This window comes from Salmo salar, chromosome 06 (assembly GCF_965601325.2).
Source record: "Salmo salar chromosome 06, fSalSal1, whole genome shotgun sequence".
Taxonomy (NCBI): Eukaryota; Metazoa; Chordata; class Actinopteri; order Salmoniformes; family Salmonidae; genus Salmo; species Salmo salar.
Window position 1 is genome coordinate 34,407,868 of NC_138296.1, and position 20,920 is coordinate 34,428,787.

Sequence of the window (20,920 nt, forward strand, 5' to 3'; positions counted from 1 at the left end):
AGTCCTCTCCTTCTTCTCTCCTTCTCCTTCTCTCCTTCTTTCCTTCCTCCTCTCTAATCCCCCTCCTACCCAATCTTTTACCCACCCTGTCCACCTTCCTGTCCCTGTCTGTCTTACTGGCCTGGTGACAAACGTGGCTCTCTCTTAGGGCTTCGGGTTTGTAACTTTTGAAACGAGCACAGATGCCGACCGTGCGCGGGAGAAACTAAACGGTACAATCGTAGAGGGACGCAAAATAGAGGTGCTTTTCCTTATTTCCTGTTTCTTCTTCTTCTACCTCCTGCCTGCTGACCTCTCCCATGCCCCTGCTCTCACCTTTGTCCCACAAGAGACCTGCACATAAGCATGTGCCCGCTGTGTGTGTGTGTGTGTGCGTGCATGCATGCATAATGGTATGTGTCGGAAGCATTCAGTGGAACCAGGAATCCATACATGTCAAGATGGACGTGCAAGTTGTTCATCATTATGACTGGAGAGGGAATGCATGGTCTCATCATCCCATAAGGACCTCACTGTCACGTCTGGATAAAGAAGACCTGTCTACTTACCTACCAACACACCCTGTTGACATCATGTTGTCTTGCCCATTTTTTTTCCTTCATTTTGGTGTTGTTTACTGTAAATGAAGGCCCCTATTCAGACATTCCCATCAGGCCAATATGCAGGAAATCTAAGGGGTCTGTCTTTTTGTTTTTGTTTTGAATCCATTTGTTTATCCAACCAATTACCTGTGTTGCTTTTGGCTTTTTCTCTTTCATATCCGTAGGTAATTGGTGCATGCTTTCCCACTTGCTACAGTAACTGAATCATCTCAAAAGAAAATGTAAATGAGGAATAAATTCATGTAAAGGTGATTCAAGGCCATTGTCTCCTCTGGCTATTTTAACCTCTCCAGTCTTGTGAACCTCTATGGTAATTTGCCTAATTCTGACACATTTTACTGAATTTGTGTGGTATTTCTCTGCCAGTCATTTGGTCAGCCTTTTGGAAGGGTATGTTATAACTGTGGCACCATTTTGTTTTGGGGGGGAACAGGTGAATAATGCAACAGCAAGAGTGATGACAAACAAAAAAGTTGCCAACCCGTACACAAATGGTAAGATCTGCCTCTTGTCTAAGCTACAACTTTGTTCAGATACTGTACATGAAGGACACTATTTACTAGTTTGGGCTTCTCTCCCTCTCTCTCTCTCTCCCTCCATAGGCTGGAAACTGAACCCTGTGGTGGGAGCTGTCTATGGTCCTGAACTGTATGCTGGTAGGACATCCTTCTCTACTACACTCCTCTAGTCTAGCACCGCTCTAACTCTACTACACTCCTCTAGTCTAGCACCAATCTAACTCTACTACACTCCTCTAGTCCAGCACCACTCTAACTCTACTACACTCCTCTAGTCTAGCACCACTCTAACTCTACTACACTCCTCTAGTCTAGCACCACTCTAACTCTACTACACTCCTCTAGTCTAGCACCACTCTAACTCTACTACACTCCTCTAGTCTAGCACCACTCTAACTCTACTACACTCCTCTAGTCTAGCACCACTCTAACTCTACTACACTCCTCTAGTCTAGCACCACTTTAACTCTACTACACTCCTCTAGTCTAGCACCACTCTAACTCTACTACACTCCTCTAGTCTAGCACCACTCTAACTCTACTACACTCCTCTAGTCTAGCACCACTCTAACTCCACTACACTCCTCTAGTCTAGCACCACTTTAACTCTACTACACTCCTCTAGTCTAGCACCACTCTAACTCCACTACACTCCTCTAGTCTAGCACCACTCTAACTCTCCTACACTCCTCTAGTCTAGCACCACTCTAACTCTACTACACTCCTCTAGTCTAGCACCACTCTAACTCTACTACACTCCTCTAGTCTAGCACCACTCTAACTCCACTACACTCCTCTAGTCTAGCACCACTCTAACTCGACTACACTCCTCTAGTCTAGCATCACTCTAACTCTACTACACTCCTCTAGTCTAGCACCACTCTAACTCTACTACACTCCTCTAGTCTAGCACCACTTTAACTCTACTACACTCCTCTAGTCTAGCACCACTCTAACTCTACTACACTCCTCTAGTCTAGCACCACTCTAACTCCACTACACTCCTCTAGTCTAGCACCACTCTAACTCCACTACACTCCTCTAGTCTAGCACCACTCTAACTCCACTACACTCCTCTAGTCTAGCACCACTCTAACTCCACTACACTCCTCTAGTCTAGCACCACTCTAACTCCACTACACTCCTCTAGTCTAGCACCACTCTAACTCCACTACACTCCTCTAGTCTAGCACCACTCTAACTCCACTACACTCCTCTAGTCTAGCACCACTCTAACTCTACTACACTCCTCTAGTCTAGCACCACTCTAACTCCACTACACTCCTCTAGTCTAGCACCACTCTAACTCTACTACACTCCTCTAGTCTAGCACCACTCTAACTCCACTACACTCCTCTAGTCTAGCACCACTCTAACTCCACTACACTCCTCTAGTCTAGCACCACTCTAACTCTACTACACTCCTCTAGTCTAGCACCACTCTAACTCCACTGCACTCCTCTAGTCTAGCACCACTCTAACTCCACTACACTCCTCTAGTCTAGCACCACTCTAACTCTACTGCACTTCTCTAATCTAGCACCACTCTAACTCTTCTACACTCCTCTAGTCTAGCACCACTCTAACTACACTCCTCTAGTCTAGCACCACTCTAACTCCACTACACTCCTCTAGTCTAGCACCACTCTAACTCTACTACACTTCTCTAATCTAGCACCACTCTAACTCTACTACACTTCTCTAATCTAGCACCACTCTAACTCTTCTACACTCCTCTAGTCTAGCACCACTCTAACTCTACTACACTCCTCTAGTCTAGCACCACTCTAACTACACTCCTCTAGTCTAGCACCACTCTAACTCTACTACACTCCTCTAGTCTAGCACCACTCTAACTCTACTACACTTATCTAATCTAGCACCACTCTAACTCTTCTACACTCCTCTAGTCTAGCACCACTCTAACTCCACTACACTCCTCTAGTCTAGCACCACTCTAACTCCACTACACTCCTCTAGTCTAGCACCACTCTAACTCTACTACACTCCTCTAGTCTAGCACCACTCTAACTCTACTACACTCCTCTAGTCTAGCACCACTCTAACTCTACTACACTCCTCTAGTCTAGCACCAATCTAACTCTACTACACTCCTCTAGTCTAGCACCACTCTAACTCTACTACACTCCTCTAGTCTAGCACCACTCTAACTCTACTACACTCCTCTAGTCTAGCACCACTCTAACTCTACTACACTCCTCTAGTCTAGCACCACTTTAACTCTACTACACTCCTCTAGTCTAGCACCACTCTAACTCTACTACACTCTAGCAGTGTTTCTATCACACAGACCCAATTCACATCTACCCACTGGTTTTATTAGAATCTGGCTCAGTCTCAACCTGCTTCTAACACACAATTCTCTGTAGATCAAAGTGGATCTGGAATAGAATTGTGGGCCAGATAAGAAGTGGATGATCCAAGCCTCACAGACAGAGTGGATGCAGCCTGAGCAATTGTTTGTGGGGTGTGCACTGTAAAGCCGGAAAAATATTTTAAGACCAAGCCGCCCCAGCAACTGTTATCAGATTGGGGAGGCTGCTGCCGTGGATGGATTTGCCAAGTGCGCCAGATTGACTTTTACAGAGCTAACCGAATAAGGGAGATTGAGTGAGCGATATTGTTGGCACCTTCCCTGTCGAAGGCTGGTATTCCTCATGGTCAGGGTAATGGAGGGATGAGACAAGCTCAGTGGGGTTTTCCCTATCTCTCTCCCTCTACATGCCACTTTTATTGCTGTATGTTATATGAACCCTTTGCATTTTAATGAGGGGGAAATGGTACTATTTCATTTGGAAGAAGTGCTGAGCACATCGCGCCACTTTAACGGCTTTCCTTTCTGCTCATTAGACTAAAATCTGTTCATTCCCCGGACAGCTTTACGGCGAACCTCTAAATAACTGTCCATGACAGAAAGCAGTCATCTATCATTTTTATTTCATCTCCAGACCCCCTCACCCTCCTCCTCAACCCCCTCACCTTCCTCCCACCGCTCCCCCGGTTCCAACGCCATCTTCCCTTGACAATTACACCCCCAAACACACACACACACACACACACACACAACCATCCCTTTCCCAATACACACACACAAACACACTCCTCATGAAATTCTCAGATGCATTCAAAATCATGCAGATCACATACAAATGAATACAAGATATGTTTATATATATCCACAACACTCACATTTTTTCATAGATTCTCACATTCCTATACAGACATATTCTGACCTATGCAGCACGTATACACACACACACACACACACACACACACACACACACACACACACACACACACACACACACACACACACACACACACACCACAAACACACACACACACACGCACACGCGCGCACACGCACACGCGCGCGCACACGCACACGCACACACATGCACACAAACACTCACACACACGGATACACACACTCACGGATACACACACATACAAGCACACTAGCCCAAATCATGTAATAAATCAGAGGGAATGTGGACCACCATTCCAGGCAGGGGGAAGCGGAGGGGCGATGGTGATTTATTGGCTGCTAATTTTTCAAGACGTCTTGACATAGCACTGAAGTTTGCCAAGCCTAAACGACAACATATGCTTGCCAGCTGGGGAGATGGGAAACATAAATAAGAGATACATTTCTGTAACAAAAAACCTAACTAGGAGCCAACAGGTCAGCCTTTAAAAAACAGCTGACCATGTTTTGGATAATTTTGTTATGACCCCAAAAGAAGAAACACATTTTAGTGGTTCCATCCATGGAGTTATTCTTGAATAATCATGGCTACATTTAATATACTTTGGGTGGGAGTGAAATGGGATGTAAAGGTGATTAATCACTGTTTATCAGTCCTCATTTCTGTGCGGGAGATCAGTGAAATTGGGAGCCATAAATCGTGGCGTGGTGACAGCGCACTCCGTCTCCATTCGTCCTGGCGCTACAGGTTTATTGTCCTCAAAACCCATTCAGGAGAATGACGGATGAGAGCTTCACGCAGGCTCCCCGCTCTTAACCTCTTGCAGGGTACACTGGCTCCTCCTACTGATGGGAGGCTGCGTGGCGGGGACTGGGGTAGTGGCGGCGCCAGCCCTGTGGTGTGTACCCCCGGACCCGTGTCCTCGGCTGCCTCCTGCCTCCTCTCCCCTGCAACCCAAACCTTCCCTGGAGCCCTCAGTAAGGGGGCTGTGGAGGGGGTCCTGTGAACAGCAGGCGCATTAGGTTCCCACTCAAATGGACTGGGGGTGGGGGGAATGTTAGGGCAGAGACAGATAGCATTGTCGGGTATGGGGGATATTTCCGTAGAGAGAAATGTATATTACTATGAAAATATGAATATTATGTAATACCTCAACCCATGAATGATGGTAGGATGTATTTCAATGGTGTATTTCCTAGTCTTTTCTATAGCATGGTGTGTCAATTTCAGGACCATGGACAGCTACCAAGCAGCTCTGCCTGCCTACAGGAATCAGGGAATCCATTTCAAACAAGCACTGTATGTGTCAGAGAGCCCCTCTTCTCTCTCTGCTACTAATTCCTAAGGGGATAGAAGGAGATGAGTAGAGCTCTTGATGTTTTCACTTCCAAAGGTGAAGTTTGGTGTGGACCGTCTGAAGTCCACCAGCTGAGTAAATGACAGAATAGAAAGGCTAATTGTCATCTTAATATGTATGGACAGATCCTCTCATTGTTGAGGGGATAATTAAGCTCCTGTGGCTTGATTAGATTAAGCTATTTTGGGTCCCCAGTGCTTAGATTAAGTGCTCAATCCACAGATTTATTTGAACAAGACGCATTAAAGAGATCAACATTGTGAAAAATGTGGCGTTTTTTTTACAAGGCTGGTTTTGACCCCATCATTTGCACAGAGCAGGATTAGGAGAGGTTTGGTCCGACTGGCTGGCTTGCTGTGTAAAGGTATTGAGCTCCCCTCAACTTGACACATTTGACATATGAGGTGCGGTGTGACCCTGTCGCCCTCCAGCACATTACTCCGGTTTTCCCCCAGCCATCCATCCTCTCTCTCAGAAAGGTGTTTGACTTTGGTGGCTAGACCAGGTTTGTGCTCCCATACGCCGCTGTAGCTGTTGTTGCTTTTCATGGGTTTACCAAAGTGTGACAACAGCTTTTGATTTATGGGTTATTATTGAAGCAGTGTAGCCTATCGCCAACTCATTATGAGTTTACATTCACATATATCATAGCACGCAGATTGAATACACCCCCCCCCCCCCCCCCCATACCTAAAAGAAGGAAATAGAAGATTTAGAGCCCCAGAAATGCTAGCGATTTGTACATGGGAGAAGAAAACCACCTCTGAAAATATGAAAGAGGATTGTTTTTGCCCTTTAGCAGCTGAGCCTATATGTCAGACTCCCAAAAAGAGACTCATTTAAATGTCAAGGTCAGCATTATAAATCACCAAAGCGAAAGGGCCACCTTGTGATTCTTACCAGTCTATTGCTGCTGCGTCGGCAGCAAACAAAGTGCCCCGGCTGCTCGGGAGGAAATAGGGGCGTTTCCCGCCCAAATGAGATGCATGTTGAATATGTGTGGAGCCCTAATGGAGGGAGATGTTAGTGGCTTCAGACATTAAACCTGGCTGTTCGTGTTTTTAAAAGCACCACTAATCTGTCTCCCTGTCAGCAGGGTTGCTGGTGTGTACCGTTCATTAGGACACTTCCCAATCCCAACCACCTGCAGGGTTAACACCAAATTACACTACATACAGCCAGCCGTAATGGCCATTGTCCTCCAGGCGAAATCCTATACCAGTCCATAGGAGTGCTTCTATACGAGGTATCATATAACTCCATTGCAGACTTACTGTAAAATCACTAGGTGTGATTCCGCTGTGTCTAGTTTTGCTCCTGTGAGTCCATTGGAAGATCATTTGATAGTGTTATGAATGTGTTGTGTATCTGATCTCCTGCTCCTCCCTATATACCCCCCACCCCTCCTCCTTTTCATACACATTTACACTCCAGCCTCACTGCAAAAATGAATTAATCACAGGCTGGAGGCCTATGATGAATTCACCCAAAACATGTCACGGTAATGAATGAATCAGTCCAGGGGAGATGAGGAGGATGAAGAATAATAGAAGTGATGGGGTAGCAGTGTTGTGATGGAGTGGAGGAGGAGAGGAGAGGGGGAGACTAGGGCGAGAGCAGGAGGAGCCTTTAACGCAGGACCAGGTTAATCATGAGAGAGAGAGAGAGAGAGAGAGAGAGAGATGTGTTTGTATGCAGCGCTGCAGCTCGTAATCAGACAGTGACTGGACTGATTGAAGGTTAAGGAGGGATCTGGGGATCTCCCAGCCCAGAGGCTTGTCCTCTAATCTGTAACCATGGAACTCCCCCAACACCCTCCACCCATCACCATTGGCTGTTAAGCGCTGCTGGAGGACAAGCGTGGGGCTGTGATAGGCTGGGAGGAGTCACAGATGGGATGTGGGATTTGGTCAACCGGATGTTTGGGTCTCAGTGGTCCCGCCATCCAGCCCATCTGCTCCGTGCTCCCCCAGGGCCTGCACATCCAGCATGGCTACACAGCAACCTTCACCTCCCGCCTGTCTCTGTCTGGACTACAGCACCAAACAACACTGCTCCTTACCTACCTACAACAACCTAGAACAACCTTCCCCCTCAGCTGGCATACTGTTGCCTCAACCAGGTGAAAGCCACAGTGTGGAACTAGTGGGATTGCATCCATTACCAGGCTGTGTTTCAAGGCTAGCCCTGGGTGGCGAGGGAGGCGGTGGCAGGCGGCGTCAGGAAGGATGCGTACAGCAAATGTGGATCCTTGCTGAGTACGGCACAAAGCAGTGGGTTGGGGAAGGGGAGAGTGCTCGATGAGGCACACCCAGAAAAGATTACATCTAATGTTTCCGTGTCTTTCCCTAATGTATTCTGTCATAGGAGAAACCACTGCCACATGTCTTTATATAATGTGTTCTGTCAGTAAGGTAAGCAATGCCAACATTCCATCTCTCTAAAGTCCTCCTTCCTATGTGTTTCTCCACAGTAACAGGTTTCCCTTACCCAGCCACAGGGGCTACGGTGGCCTATAGGGGTGCCCACTTGCGAGGCCGGGGGCGGGCTGTGTACAACACCTTCCGCACAGCACCTCCACCACCACCTATTCCAGCCTATGGAGCGTGAGTATCTGTGGACCTGTAGTACACTATACTGACAACATCAACAATCAACCATTACAACAGTTTCACTCTCAAATGTTTAGTTGCTGCATTCGCAAACAATTGTGTTATTTCATTTGTGTGCTATTGTGCATGAGTGCAGCATGTGTATGTCTGTGTGTGTGTGTGTGTGTGTGTGTGTGTGTGTGTGTGTGTGTGTGTGTGTGTGTGTGTGTGTGTGTGTGTGTGTGTGTGTGTGTGTGTGTGTGTGTACATGTATATGTGTGTTCCAAAGGATGAATATCAAGGCCATAGGGAGTTATAGAAAGCAGAGATAGCAGGTCTCACTGGACTGTGATGATCTCCTGGTTGATGTGAAGCATTCAGCATCACACTCCTCTCTTATATCTGCACACAGCCTGCCTGGCTGGCTGCCTGCCTGGGTGTCTAGGTGTCTGGGTGGCAATGGGAGTGTAGGGGAGAGGAGAGGTCTAGCTAACCGTGGGCCTAGCCTGGCTGCCTGGCTATCTGTGATTAGATCAGAGCCTGTCTGTGGCGATGAGTGGAGAGTAGAGGGGAAGAGAGGAGAGGGGAGGGGAGGGCTCCAGTGATGAAGACGGGTCCTAGGACTCTGGGTCCCCTACACCGCCTACCCACTCTGGGGTTCTACGTTCCCCTCCCCTCCTCCCCTCTCCACTCCTCTCCCCAACTCCTTGCTTCTCCTTTGTTCTCCCCACCTCCTCTCCCGCCTCCTCTCCTCTCCCCACCTCCTCTACCCACCTCCTCTACCCACCTCCTCTCCTCTCCCCACCTCCTCTCCCCACCTCCTCTACCCACCTCCTCTACCCACCTCCTCTCCTCTCGCCACCTCCTCTCCCCACCTCCTCTACCCACCTCCTCTCCTCTCCCCACCTCCTCTCCTCTCCCCACCTCCTCTACCCACCTCCTCTACCCACCTCCTCTCCTCTCGCCACCTCCTCTCCCCACCTCCTCTACCCACCTCCTCTCCTCTCCCCACCTCCTCTCCCCACCTCCTCTACCCACCTCCTCTCCTCTCCCCACCTCCTCTCCCCACCTCCTCTCCCCACCTCCTCTCCTCCCCCACCTCCTCTCCCCACCTCCTCTCCCCACCTCCTCTACCCACCTCCTCTCCTCTCCCCACCTCCTCTACCCACCTCCTCTCCTCTCCCCACCTCCTCTCCCCACCTCCTCTACCCACCTCCTCTCTCTCCCCACCTCCTCTCCCCACCTCCTCTACCCACCTCCTCTCCTCTCCCCACCTCCTCTCCCCACCTCCTCTACCCACCTCCTCTACCCACCTCCTCTCCTCTCGCCACCTCCTCTCCCCACCTCCTCTACCCACCTCCTCTCCTCTCCCCACCTCCTCTACCCACCTCCTCTCCTCTCCCCACCTCCTCTCCCCACCTCCTCTACCCACCTCCTCTCCTCTCCCCACCTCCTCTCCCCACCTCCTCTACCCACCTCCTCTCCTCTCCCCACCTCCTCTACCCAGCTCCTCTCCTTTCCCCACCTCCTCTACCCACCTCCTCTCCTCTCCCCACCTCCTCTCCCCACCTCCTCTACCCACCTCCTCTCCCCACCTCCTCTCCTCTCCCCACCTCCTCTCCCCACCTCCTCTACCCACCTCCTCTCCTCTCCCCACCTCCTCTACCCACCTCCTCTCCTCTCCCCACCTCCTCTACCCACCTCCTCTCCTCTCCCCACCTCCTCTCCCCACCTCCTCTACCCACCTCCTCTCCTCTCCCCACCTCCTCTCCCCACCTCCTCTACCCACCTCCTCTCCTCTCCCCACCTCCTCTCCCCACCTCCTCTACCCACCTCCTCTACCCACCTCCTCTCCTCTCGCCACCTCCTCTCCCCACCTCCTCTACCCACCTCCTCTCCTCTCCCCACCTCCTCTCCCCACCTCCTCTACCCACCTCCTCTCCTCTCCCCACCTCCTCTCCCCACCTCCTCTCCTCTCCCCATCTCCTCTCCCCACCTCCTCTACCCACCTCCTCTCCTCTCCCCACCTCCTCTACCCACCTCCTCTCCTCTCCCCACCTCCTCTCCCCACCTCCTCTACCCACCTCCTCTCCTCTCCCCACCTCCTCTCCCCACCTCCTCTACCCACCTCCTCTCCTCTCCCCACCTCCTCTCCCCACCTCCTCTCCTCTCCCCACCTCCTCTCCCCACCTCCTCTACCCACCTCCTCTCCTCTCCCCACCTCCTCTACCCACCTCCTCTCCTCTCCCCACCTCCTCTCCCCACCTCCTCTACCCACCTCCTCTCCTCTCCCCACCTCCTCTACCCACCTCCTCTCCTCTCCCCACCTCCTCTCCCCACCTCCTCTACCCACCTCCTCTCCTCTCCCCACCTCCTCTCCCCACCTCCTCTCCCCACCTCCTCTACCCACCTCCTCTCCTCTCCCCACCTCCTCTACCCACCTCCTCTCCTCTCCCCACCTCCTCTACCCACCTCCTCTCCTCTCCCCACCTCCTCTCCCCACCTCCTCTACCCACCTCCTCTCCTCTCCCCACCTCCTCTCCCCACCTCCTCTCCTCTCCCCACCTCCTCTCCCCACCTCCTCTACCCACCTCCTCTCCTCTCCCCACCTCCTCTACCCACCTCCTCTCCTCTCCCCACCTCCTCTACCCACCTCCTCTCCTCTCCCCACCTCCTCTCCCCACCTCCTCTACCCACCTCCTCTCCTCTACCCACCTCCTCTCCTCTCCCCACCTCCTCTCCCCACCTCCTCTACCCACCTCCTCTCCTCTCCCCACCTCCTCTCCCCACCTCCTCTACCCACCTCCTCTCCTCTCCCCACCTCCTCTCCTCTCCCCACCTCCTCTCCCCACCTCCTCTACCCACCTCCTCTCCTCTCCCCACCTCCTCTACCCACCTCCTCTCCTCTCCCCACCTCCTCTCCCCACCTCCTCTACCCACCTCCTCTCCTCTACCCACCTCCTCTCCTCTCCCCACCTCCTCTCCCCACCTCCTCTACCCACCTCCTCTCCTCTCCCCACCTCCTCTCCCCACCTCCTCTACCCACCTCCTCTCCTCTCCCCACCTCCTCTCCTCTCCCCACCTCCTCTCCCCACCTCCTCTCCTCTCCTGACTTCCCAGTGATTTATATGTTAGCATCATGTGACTGAGCTCCTTCCCTGCTGATCTCCCTCTTTTCATCCCCCCTTCCCTTTCTCTTCCTCCTTTACCTCCTCCCCTCCACCGTAGCCTCCTGACAACACTGCAGTGACTGGAGCAGAACATTTCATGGGAATTGTGAAATGGCTGCATTTCCCCCCTTAATATGTCATTCATTATTTGTGGTGCGCAGCAGCCGGTAAGAGCTGACCCTGTAGACGTGCAGAGCCACTTCCATCACTCTTGTTTTCTGCCATGCAAATGTCTGCTTGACTTGCTCTCATTGGAAATAGGCTAGGTTCTAAACATCAGTGTGCTGATCCAATCTGTCTGCATGTAAAACCGCCCAGTACCCAGATGAACTAAGGCGTCTCCGCCATTGCTCTCTCATTTCACAGAGTGGTGTACCAGGATGGCTTCTACGGAGCAGAAATCTATGTAAGTACCGTTGTCTCTTTCTCTCTGCGTGCTCAGATGAAACAGAAGTAAAGCAGACAAAAGCAGCCAGCCCTGGAGACTAAAACACCATCTCTCCAGCCCCCAGCGTTCCCCCTGCCTCTCTGCCAAACCCGCGTCGATTAGGCATCTCTCTGCCGTGCCAAGAAACCCGACAACAAAATGTAAAACCCCCTCAGCTCCTCCCTCCTCTCCCTCTCTCTCCTATGATGTCAGATTTGGCAAACAGACAGACCCCAGCTCAGTGTCCCATGTCAAGTCGGGTCGTCTCTCCCCTTAAAATGGCTTTTGGAGGTGGCTTGTCTCCGCCCTGTGTGTGTGTGTGTGTGTGTGTGTGTGTGTGTGTGTGTGTGTGTGTGTGTGTGTGTGTGTGTGTGTGTGTGTGTGTGTGTGTGTGTGTGTGTGTGTGTGTGGTGTGTGTGTGTGTGTGTGTGTGTGTGTGGTGTGTGTGTGTGTGTGTTTGCGAGCATGCATGCCTGCCTGTCTCTGTGTGTCTGGGTGGGGACAACCCTCTCTCTTTCTGGCCCAGGGGGCCTGCGTGGGGCCTTAGTGGGACAGCATGGGGCCTTAGTGGGCCTGTGTGGGGCCTTAGTGGGCCTGTGTGGGGCCTTAGTGGGCCTGTGTGCCTCCAAGCCATCACGGTGTGCGAGATAAGAGGAGCGGAGGCAGATAAAGGGATTAAGCTTTTCTCTGGGGCTGTAGATGCAGGCAGGGGCCACAGCACACACAGCGTCAGTGAACGCTGCCCTTCACAGAGAAAAGCGGGACGCTGTGGAGATAATGCTGAAATTACCAGGCTGCCCCAGTTTGACAGCAGTCCAAGCGTTTGGGGGGGATGTTATTTGTCGTTTGAATCTGTATTTTTTTTGTTCCTCTCTGTCCTCTGCAATAGGGAGATGACAGCAGGCGCAGACAACAGTGCTACTGATTGCTTCTTACTTTCACCCTGTCTGCATACGAGCAAAGGGCCGGTGTCTGGGAACAAAAGTGCTGGACTCCACAATGATATATGGCTCGAACACAGCCCCATGTCGTAGCACTGTTTGTGAGTGGCTGTTAGCGACACCAGCAGAGTGAACAGTGTAGAGGAAAAGTGGCTTAATGCGGTCCTGTCGGCGTTTGCCCCCCCCCCCTCTCCCTCCCTCCTCTCCTCTCCTCCAGCTAAGCTCTGGGTCTCAGTGCCCTCTGACCAGTCCTGGGGTATCTCGCCCCATCGCTCAAGCCGTCAGCCTTTCCCCCTGTGCTTTACTGCCGTTAGTTTTGGCAGTGGCCACTACACGGACACTGAATGGCTTCAGACTGCCGGAGTGCGCCCAGAGGTCTCCTGTGACAACAACAGCAAGTCCCACAAGCCTCTCTGTCCTCCACTATCATTCAGAAGACAGTAGCCATGTCTGTCACTGTCATGACCTAGTCAAATTCCATTCATTTCAACAGTCCTGAAGCACTTGTCATTAAAAAGAGCATCCAGGATGATACCACAGCATGAGACCCTGCTTCACAGGGAGTATATTAGGAATGGATGTATTCATATTCATACACACAGTCAGGCACACATGTGACGTGCACACGCATGCACACACACTGGGGCGAGACACAATAACAAATGTGTTGCACTGTTGTGGGCAGGATTTGACATGTGTGCAAGTGATTTATTGTGGCTGTGTGTTGTTGGGTTTTGTTGCTGTAATCAGCAGCACTGTCCCAGGGCATGGCCATCCCACAGGAACTCCTCTGCCTGGCCTTAGCCATGACTTCCTGCCTCCATGGGCAGGGAGGATGACTCAAATACAGAGCCTGGTCCATCTGCCCTCTGACCTGATTCCCCAAAGAGCCCTGGCCAGTCTTTAGACGTTCCATCTCCACGGTAGTGTAGCTCGCCTTTGGACTAATAGAAAACATGTATTATTAACAGCCACCTATTAGTGCTGAGCGATTAACTGAAAGGTTGGTTATTTTTTTTCCCTTTTTATTTCTGTGAGCTCAATGCACACTTTGCGCAGTTTCTCTATAGATGAATCAGATCAAGCCCGAACTGTGCGGTGTAGGAGGGAGTTGTAGTTTTCAACAGGCCAATATTCTACATAGTTTAGAGCAGAAAACGTGGTAATTAACTACCTACTTGTCCGGTCTGTGTGGGGCACACTGAGAGGGACTAGAAGAGACAGAAGACGTGCGATCGAGAAGGAGAGAGAGCAGTTGCTTCGGGAGGTATCTCTACCTGAAAATACATGATCTAAGTGATTGATAGTTGGTATTCAGCAGTCGTAAAAGTATTCCTTATTTACTTAAGAACTATTAAAATAGTGATTTTGTCAGGCAGCTAGCTGCTCTATAGAGATGATGACTTGGAATGAAATAGAAAAGTTATAAAATAAAACAAATGTAATATACACAACAACTAAAATATATTATTAAAGTAAAGTCATGTGAATAAAACATTAATAAGTGATAAGCTGTTACTACCATCATGGGACTTTTATTAATTGTTTTATTCGGGGTTGTTACACAATTCAACCGACACAATAAATAGCACATTTAATGTAAAACAAAATCGTCATCGAAAACCGTGAATATTTTTTAATAATCAAACCGAATCCGAACTGACCTCAAAAAGCACTCTCAGCACTACCACCTGTATACCCACCGTTGGATATAGGATGGAGATGGGCCAATGCTCCATTGGTGCTAATAGAAAAACAGTAGGTGAACAGCTTAATTTTTCAGTTGGAGTAATGACTGCTCTCCCCAATGAAGTTTTTAATTCCTTCTCCCACTCTGGCAAATGAATACACAGGTCCTGACTTCCCAAACACTAAGCCCCAGTTACAGTGCCTTCAGAAAGTATTCATACACCTTGACCTATTCCATATTTTGTTGTGTTACAGCCTGAATTCAAAATGGATTAAATATATATTTTTCCCCATAATGACAAAGTGAAAACATGTTTTTAGAAATGTTTGCTAATTTATTGAAAATGAAATATAGAAATATCTATTTACATAAGTATTCACACATGTTCGAATCACCTTTGGTCTTTCTGGGTAAGTCTCTAAGAGCTTTGCACATCTGGATTGTACAATATTTGCACATAATTACTTTTAACATGATTCAAGATCTGTCAAGTTGGTTGTTGACCATTGATAGACAGCCATTTTCAAGTCTTGCCATAGATTTTCAAGCTGATTTAAGTCAAAACTGTATCTGGGCAACTCAGGCACATTCAATGTCATCTTGGTAAGCAACTTTTAGGTTATTGTCCTGCTGAAAGGTGAATGTGTCTCCCAGTGTCTGTTGGAAAGCAGACTGAACCAGGTTTTCCTCGAGAATTTTGCCGGTACTTAGCTCAATTCCGTTTATTTTTATCTTAAAAACAAGCATGCTCATAACATGATGCAGCCACCACCATGCTTGAAAATATGAGGAGAGGTACTCAGTGATATGTTGTGTTGGATTTGCCCAAAACGTAACGCTTTGAATTCAGGACATCAAGTTAATTTCTTTACATTAACATTTTTTTACTTTAGTGCCTTATTGCAAACAGGATACATGTTTTGCAATATTTGTATTCTGTACAGGCTTCCTTCTTTTGACTCTGTCAGTTACGTTAGTATTGTAGAGTAACTACAATGTTGTTGATCCATCCTCAGTTTTCTCATATCACAGCCAATAAACTCAAAACTTTTGGTATCGTGGTGAAATCCCTGAGAGGCTACCTTCCTCTCCGGTAACTGAGTTATGAAGGATGCCTGTATCTTTGTAGTGACTGGGTGTGTTGATACACCATCCATAGTGTAATTAATAACTTCACCATGCTCAAAGGGTTATTCAATGCCTGCTTTTTGATTTTTACCAATCTACCAATAGGTTATGTTCTTTACAAGGCATTTGAAAACCTCCCTGGTCTTTGTGGTTGAATCTGTGCTTGATATTCACTACTTGACTGAGGGAATTTACAGATGATTATATGTGTGGGGTACAAAGATGAGGTAGTCAAACACTATTATTGCACACAGAGTGAGTCCATGCAACTTATGTGACATGTTAAGCACATTTTTACTCCTGAAATTATTTAGGCTTGCCATAACAATGGGGTTGAATTCTTATTGACTCAAGGCATTTCAGCTTTTTATTTTTTATTAAATTGTAAACATTTCTAAACTTCCACTTTGACATCATGGGGTATTGTGTGTAGGCCAGTGACACAACATCTCCATTCAATCCATTTTAAATTCCGGCTGTAACACATCAACATGTGGAAAATGTCCAGGGGTGTGAATACTTTCTGAAGGCGCTGTACGTCTTGGTTTGCTCCTGTGCAACACAGTACGTGTAAAGAAAAAGGAGTCTCTTCAATAATGCAGCATGCCATTGCTGCTTCCCCATTCTGAATGTGGGATGAATTTGGGGAGCGTTATCACACCACTGTTCTGTTCTTTCTCATGTGGACCATGTTGTGCACCTACTGTCACGCAAGGTGCCACAGAGGGAACACATGGCTCTCCTCCCCAGCCTAACAGGGGATCATTCATTCTCCGCTGCCTCAGCTACCAAGTATTAAACAGCTCCCTCTGGTTGTGTTCTGGGCATCTTGCACCTTGTGTTGCCTCAGTGCATACTCTTCGATTAGACTTTTTGAATGATTTCATATGAATACTTGGAAAATGAATAGAATATGCAGTTTTCATATGTTCCCAACAATGGACAATGTTGCAAACCCGATGTTGGATCTTTTAGTAAATGCTTGCTATTATTTGTTTGAGAATACATGCTGTTGTGGGTGGTTGTCTAACTGTCTGAGTCCAACAGGGGGGCTATGCTGCGTACAGATACGCCCAGCCCACCACCGCTGCTGCCTACAGTGACAGGTGAGTGCATTCCACGTGCTGCATAAAATAAAATAACTAATATTAATTGAAAAAATAAAAGACCATTGATATTGTGATGGATTAAATTAGAAGTTGTGACAAGGTCTGACAAGTGACTTCAACCTTTCCCCACTCTTCAAAATATCTCTCACATAGGAGGGTGAAGATAAACTCTCTCTGGAGTTGTGACCCTCCCTCAGATTGAACTGTCCATTAGGAGATCCACTATGGCCTCAGGCTAAAGCACACAAAAAAGTAACCTTGTTGGACAAGATGATCTATCCCATGCCTCTCTGCCTTTGACGGGCGAGAGGGCATATCAACTGTATTTATGAATGGCCTGCGGTCTGCGGGAGGAAGGGAGAGAGGGAGGGATGGATGGATGGGCAGGGACTCTATCACTTCTGACTGATGTCATTCGGGTTCAGGTGTGCTCCGTTTGAGGAGGCGTGGCTGATTCATTCGGGCCTTCAAAGCCGCTGTCAGGCTGGATGTGGGCTGGTTTGGGAATCTAATCTGGGAGGGATTGAGCATGTCACTTGTGATAACATACACCCTGCCTGAGAGCCTGAAGATCATATCGATAATGTAAGATTTATCTGGCCTCGCCGCACTGCGAATTATGAGCAGCCGTGCTCGGAGGGAGCAGAAATTGGACAGCGGCTTTTTCCTCTGGGAGTGATTTAATTCCTGTTTCTCTTGCCTATATTTTCCTCCTGAGATTTAATGTAATTCGCCCGAGTTGTTTGTTTTGCTTTGTTTTGCTTCCCTTGTCTGTTTGTTTCTTTTTGAATAAGCGGTCATGCCCATTGGATCAATAGGGGTTTGTCTCAGCAATACCTTATCAGACTTACCAGCGGAGCAATCAGCCAATCATGAAAGGAGGTCACAGGGATCATAAGAGGCTTGTAAAATCCCCATTAAATATGAAACATTCATTTTTCAAAAAGCTTGTGCCCACAGGCCTGCTTTTATTACCGAGGCCCTGCCAGGGGCCAATCAGCGTAGTGAAGCCGCGTGACGTACGTTCTGAGGGGCCGTTTGACCTCGAGGTGGTTAGCAATGCCACACTGGTGAGAGCCCATTTTGTAGATAGATTAGCCTTAGTGGGCCTCTGGGGTTTGGTGCTCACAGTAGATAAGAGTATTACAGAGACCACCCCTGACATGGTACAGCCCATCCTCTTCCCCTGGAGCCTTCTCATCCAGCTCCTTCCCCCTCCACGTCCTGCTCACTGACCTTGGGTGTTGGACTCCAATGGGACACACCATATTTAGATCTTATATAACTCAATGTCCTCCTCGCCCCGCTCCAGCCTTGTAGGCTGGATGTCTTGTCTCCTTAAGGAAAATGACATTTCTCCTTCTCTCCTCTTGGTTTTTATTCCTGGTTGATTTGGTGCCCTCAGTGCTTGGCTGGGAGTGCCTTATCTGCTCCGTACAGACCCTCATTTGCAAGCGAGCATTGAAGGAAAAAAAAGTAAATAAAGGAATATGTGAAGTCGAGTAAATAAATAAATAAGTAAGGCACACATCTTGTCCTGTCTCAGAAGGAAATTGGAAGGATTAGTTCCAAACCAGCAACAATGAAAAGACAGTGGTGTGAGCCCACTGTTCAGCTTGGGTAAACAACAGCAGGGTGAGAGAGCGCACACAGACTGGGCCCAAGCCCTCCAGCACTTCTATCTTTCTCTGTTTTCTCTTTCTTTCTCTCTTTCTCTCTCTCTCTGCCAACTAATCGAGGTGACAGTGAAAAGTACAATGTGTATTCACAGAGAATGATCCAACCACCTTTGAACTCCTTTTCTACTCAGCCCTGTATCATTTTCTAAACCAGGGGGTAGAAAGAGGGAAATAATTGTTTTAGAGACTTGAAAGTGTTGACTTTAGGGCCAAGTATCAAACAAGCATTGAAAATATACTCTACGTCAATGACCCTAATCTCCTGGCCTTTTCCATTGCAGCTATGGCAGAGTCTATGCAACAGCAGACCCCTACCACCACACAATCGGCCCTGCCGCTACATACAGTGTGGGGACCATGGTAAGTCCACTCTCGCTTTCCTCTGCACCCGGTTGTTGGCTAGCCACACTAACACAGAGCAGAGGCCGCCAGCCGCAGTACTCTGTCGCTCCAGGAGCACTCGGAGATAAAGACCATTGAACTAAGCCAAGTCAGTGGGCTTTATTTCCTCTTTGTCATGCTGTTTGGCACAACTTAGTGGAGTGCAGCAGAATTCCCTAGCATGTGGTCATTGTGAATTCAGTGAAATGGATTTGTTTCATGTTATGTCACACAAGCTCACCTCATACATACAATATTAATTTGATTCAGGATTTTGACTGCTAAAATGGGATTGATCACTACAACTAATTCAGTCCAACACATGGGCATCTTCAACACTAGTATAATCATTCTATTCCTGTCACTATTCAACTCCAAATGAGTTGTTCCATTCTTCCTTCTAAACTTAAAGGGGTGAAGTTGAATGGTTAATGTCTGTTTTTAGCTAGCTTTTGCAGCTAACATCAAAGATGAAAATACTATCAGTAAAAGACCATCCTATAATGGGGAGATAGTTTCTCAATGTTTTGTTTTACAATGAGGGCATGGGATTGGGCTCATAGACTAATTTGAAAGATTAACGACCATCAAACGCATGCAGCAGTGTGCCGTGGGACATGGAAGAGAAAGAGAGGGATGGAGGGAGTTCTCTCACTCACCCCTCCAGTCCACAAGGTTGATGGGACGAGCGCTCTCTGCCAGACAAATGACTTAAATGTACCATTCCGGCATGCATGCGATTTTTCAACAACATAAAAAACAGCGTACAGTTCCCCGGTGCAGCTGCTAGCTAAAAGCTTTCATTAATTAAGACATTTATTTTTTTCCTCTTCATTTACTTAATTAAAAACTGTGCTTCTTTTCCTCCAAATTTCCTTCCCTTCTCTGCCACTCTTAGTCACCCTTCCTTAGCCAGGCTGAATTTGGCCCTTCATGTCTGAGCTTGGGTTGTGTGTGTGGGGCAAGTTGAGGGGATCACTGTGGTGGGGTGGAAGTTGAGGGGATCACTGTGGTGGGGTGGAAGTTGAGGGGATCACTGTGGTGGGGTGGAAGCTGGTGAGGTGCGAGACCCTGGTAGTGAATAAACCATCCTGACACAATAGGAGTTCAGATCTTACAGTGCAGAGACACACCATGAAATAGATTACTAATTCTTTAGTCCTCTTTGATTAATGGTTCCAAAGGAGAGAGCAGCAATTTTTGCATTTAGAAACCTTTCAATAATTAGTTCCTCCGAGGTTCCTTAAAATTCTCTTTGCTGATTTCCAGCGTGCAAAAAAATTGCAAATGCTTTTTTATACTGATGAAAATGTTATACAAGCAAGAGGGTTCCTTTAAATTACCCTTTGAAGGTTTGGGGCTTGCTCAGAGTACATGGGATATTGTGTGTGTGTGTGTGTGTGTGTGTGTGTGTGTGTGTGTGTGTGTGTGTGTGTGTGTGTGTGTGTGTGTGTGTGTGTGTGTGTGTGTGTTTGCCCTGGTTAACCAGAGCATGGCAGTAAACCTAGGGAGCAATATCCTGTGGTGCAATACACATCCAGAAAGGTGTGGGCACCACGGTTGGACTTGAAAGAGATTACAATTAAACTCCTTTGAACTTAATTCGCTTTGGTTGGATCTATGACATTGTTGTAGCCTGGAAAGCCATTCCGTGAGGAATGTTTTCCTACAGTCAAAAGCATGAAACAAGCACAGTATTTTCCAATTTGTTGCTTAATGTAATTAATGCATGGAAACTGCATTTGAGGGGGGGGGGGGGCACTTCTCCATGTAGCAAGCCGAAAGAAGAATATTGATATCTAGGAAAGGGTTTTTCTCTCTGGTACAAATAGCGAAATTATTTCAGACTAATTTCATACTTTATCACTACCAGGTTCTTTATCCTCCAGCTCCAACACCTGGACCGCCCCTCCTCAGAACACACACATACCCAACTTATGCATACTCTAATGAACAAGAACTATTATTACTTTCATTAAACCAGCTCAATTAAATGCTATTTACTCCCATGTCCTTCAAACACAGACATTTTAACAAAACCAATAAAGGAAGGAAATTTGTGGAAAAAACAGAACTCAACAACCAAGCTGTCACCAC

General features: G+C 48.1%; 1 protein-coding gene across 7 annotated transcripts in view; it reads left to right on the forward strand.

The window, feature by feature from the left end:
* LOC106601438 (RNA binding protein fox-1 homolog 3) overlaps window positions 1-20,920 on the forward strand; it is a 393,335-nt gene that overhangs the window by 361,746 nt on the left and 10,669 nt on the right. For 6 of the 7 annotated variants that reach the window (XM_082976494.1, XM_082976498.1, XM_082976495.1 and 3 more), the window contains 7 exons: window positions 149-241; window positions 1,036-1,096; window positions 1,205-1,258; window positions 8,181-8,313; window positions 11,835-11,874; window positions 16,702-16,760; window positions 18,724-18,802. In XM_082976494.1, coding sequence (XP_082832620.1) covers window positions 149-241; window positions 1,036-1,096; window positions 1,205-1,258; window positions 8,181-8,313; window positions 11,835-11,874; window positions 16,702-16,760; window positions 18,724-18,802 — 519 coding nt within the window. The remainder of the gene's footprint in view (window positions 1-148; window positions 242-1,035; window positions 1,097-1,204; window positions 1,259-8,180; window positions 8,314-11,834; window positions 11,875-16,701; window positions 16,761-18,723; window positions 18,803-20,920) is intronic. The other variant, XM_082976499.1, reaches the window with a different exon arrangement.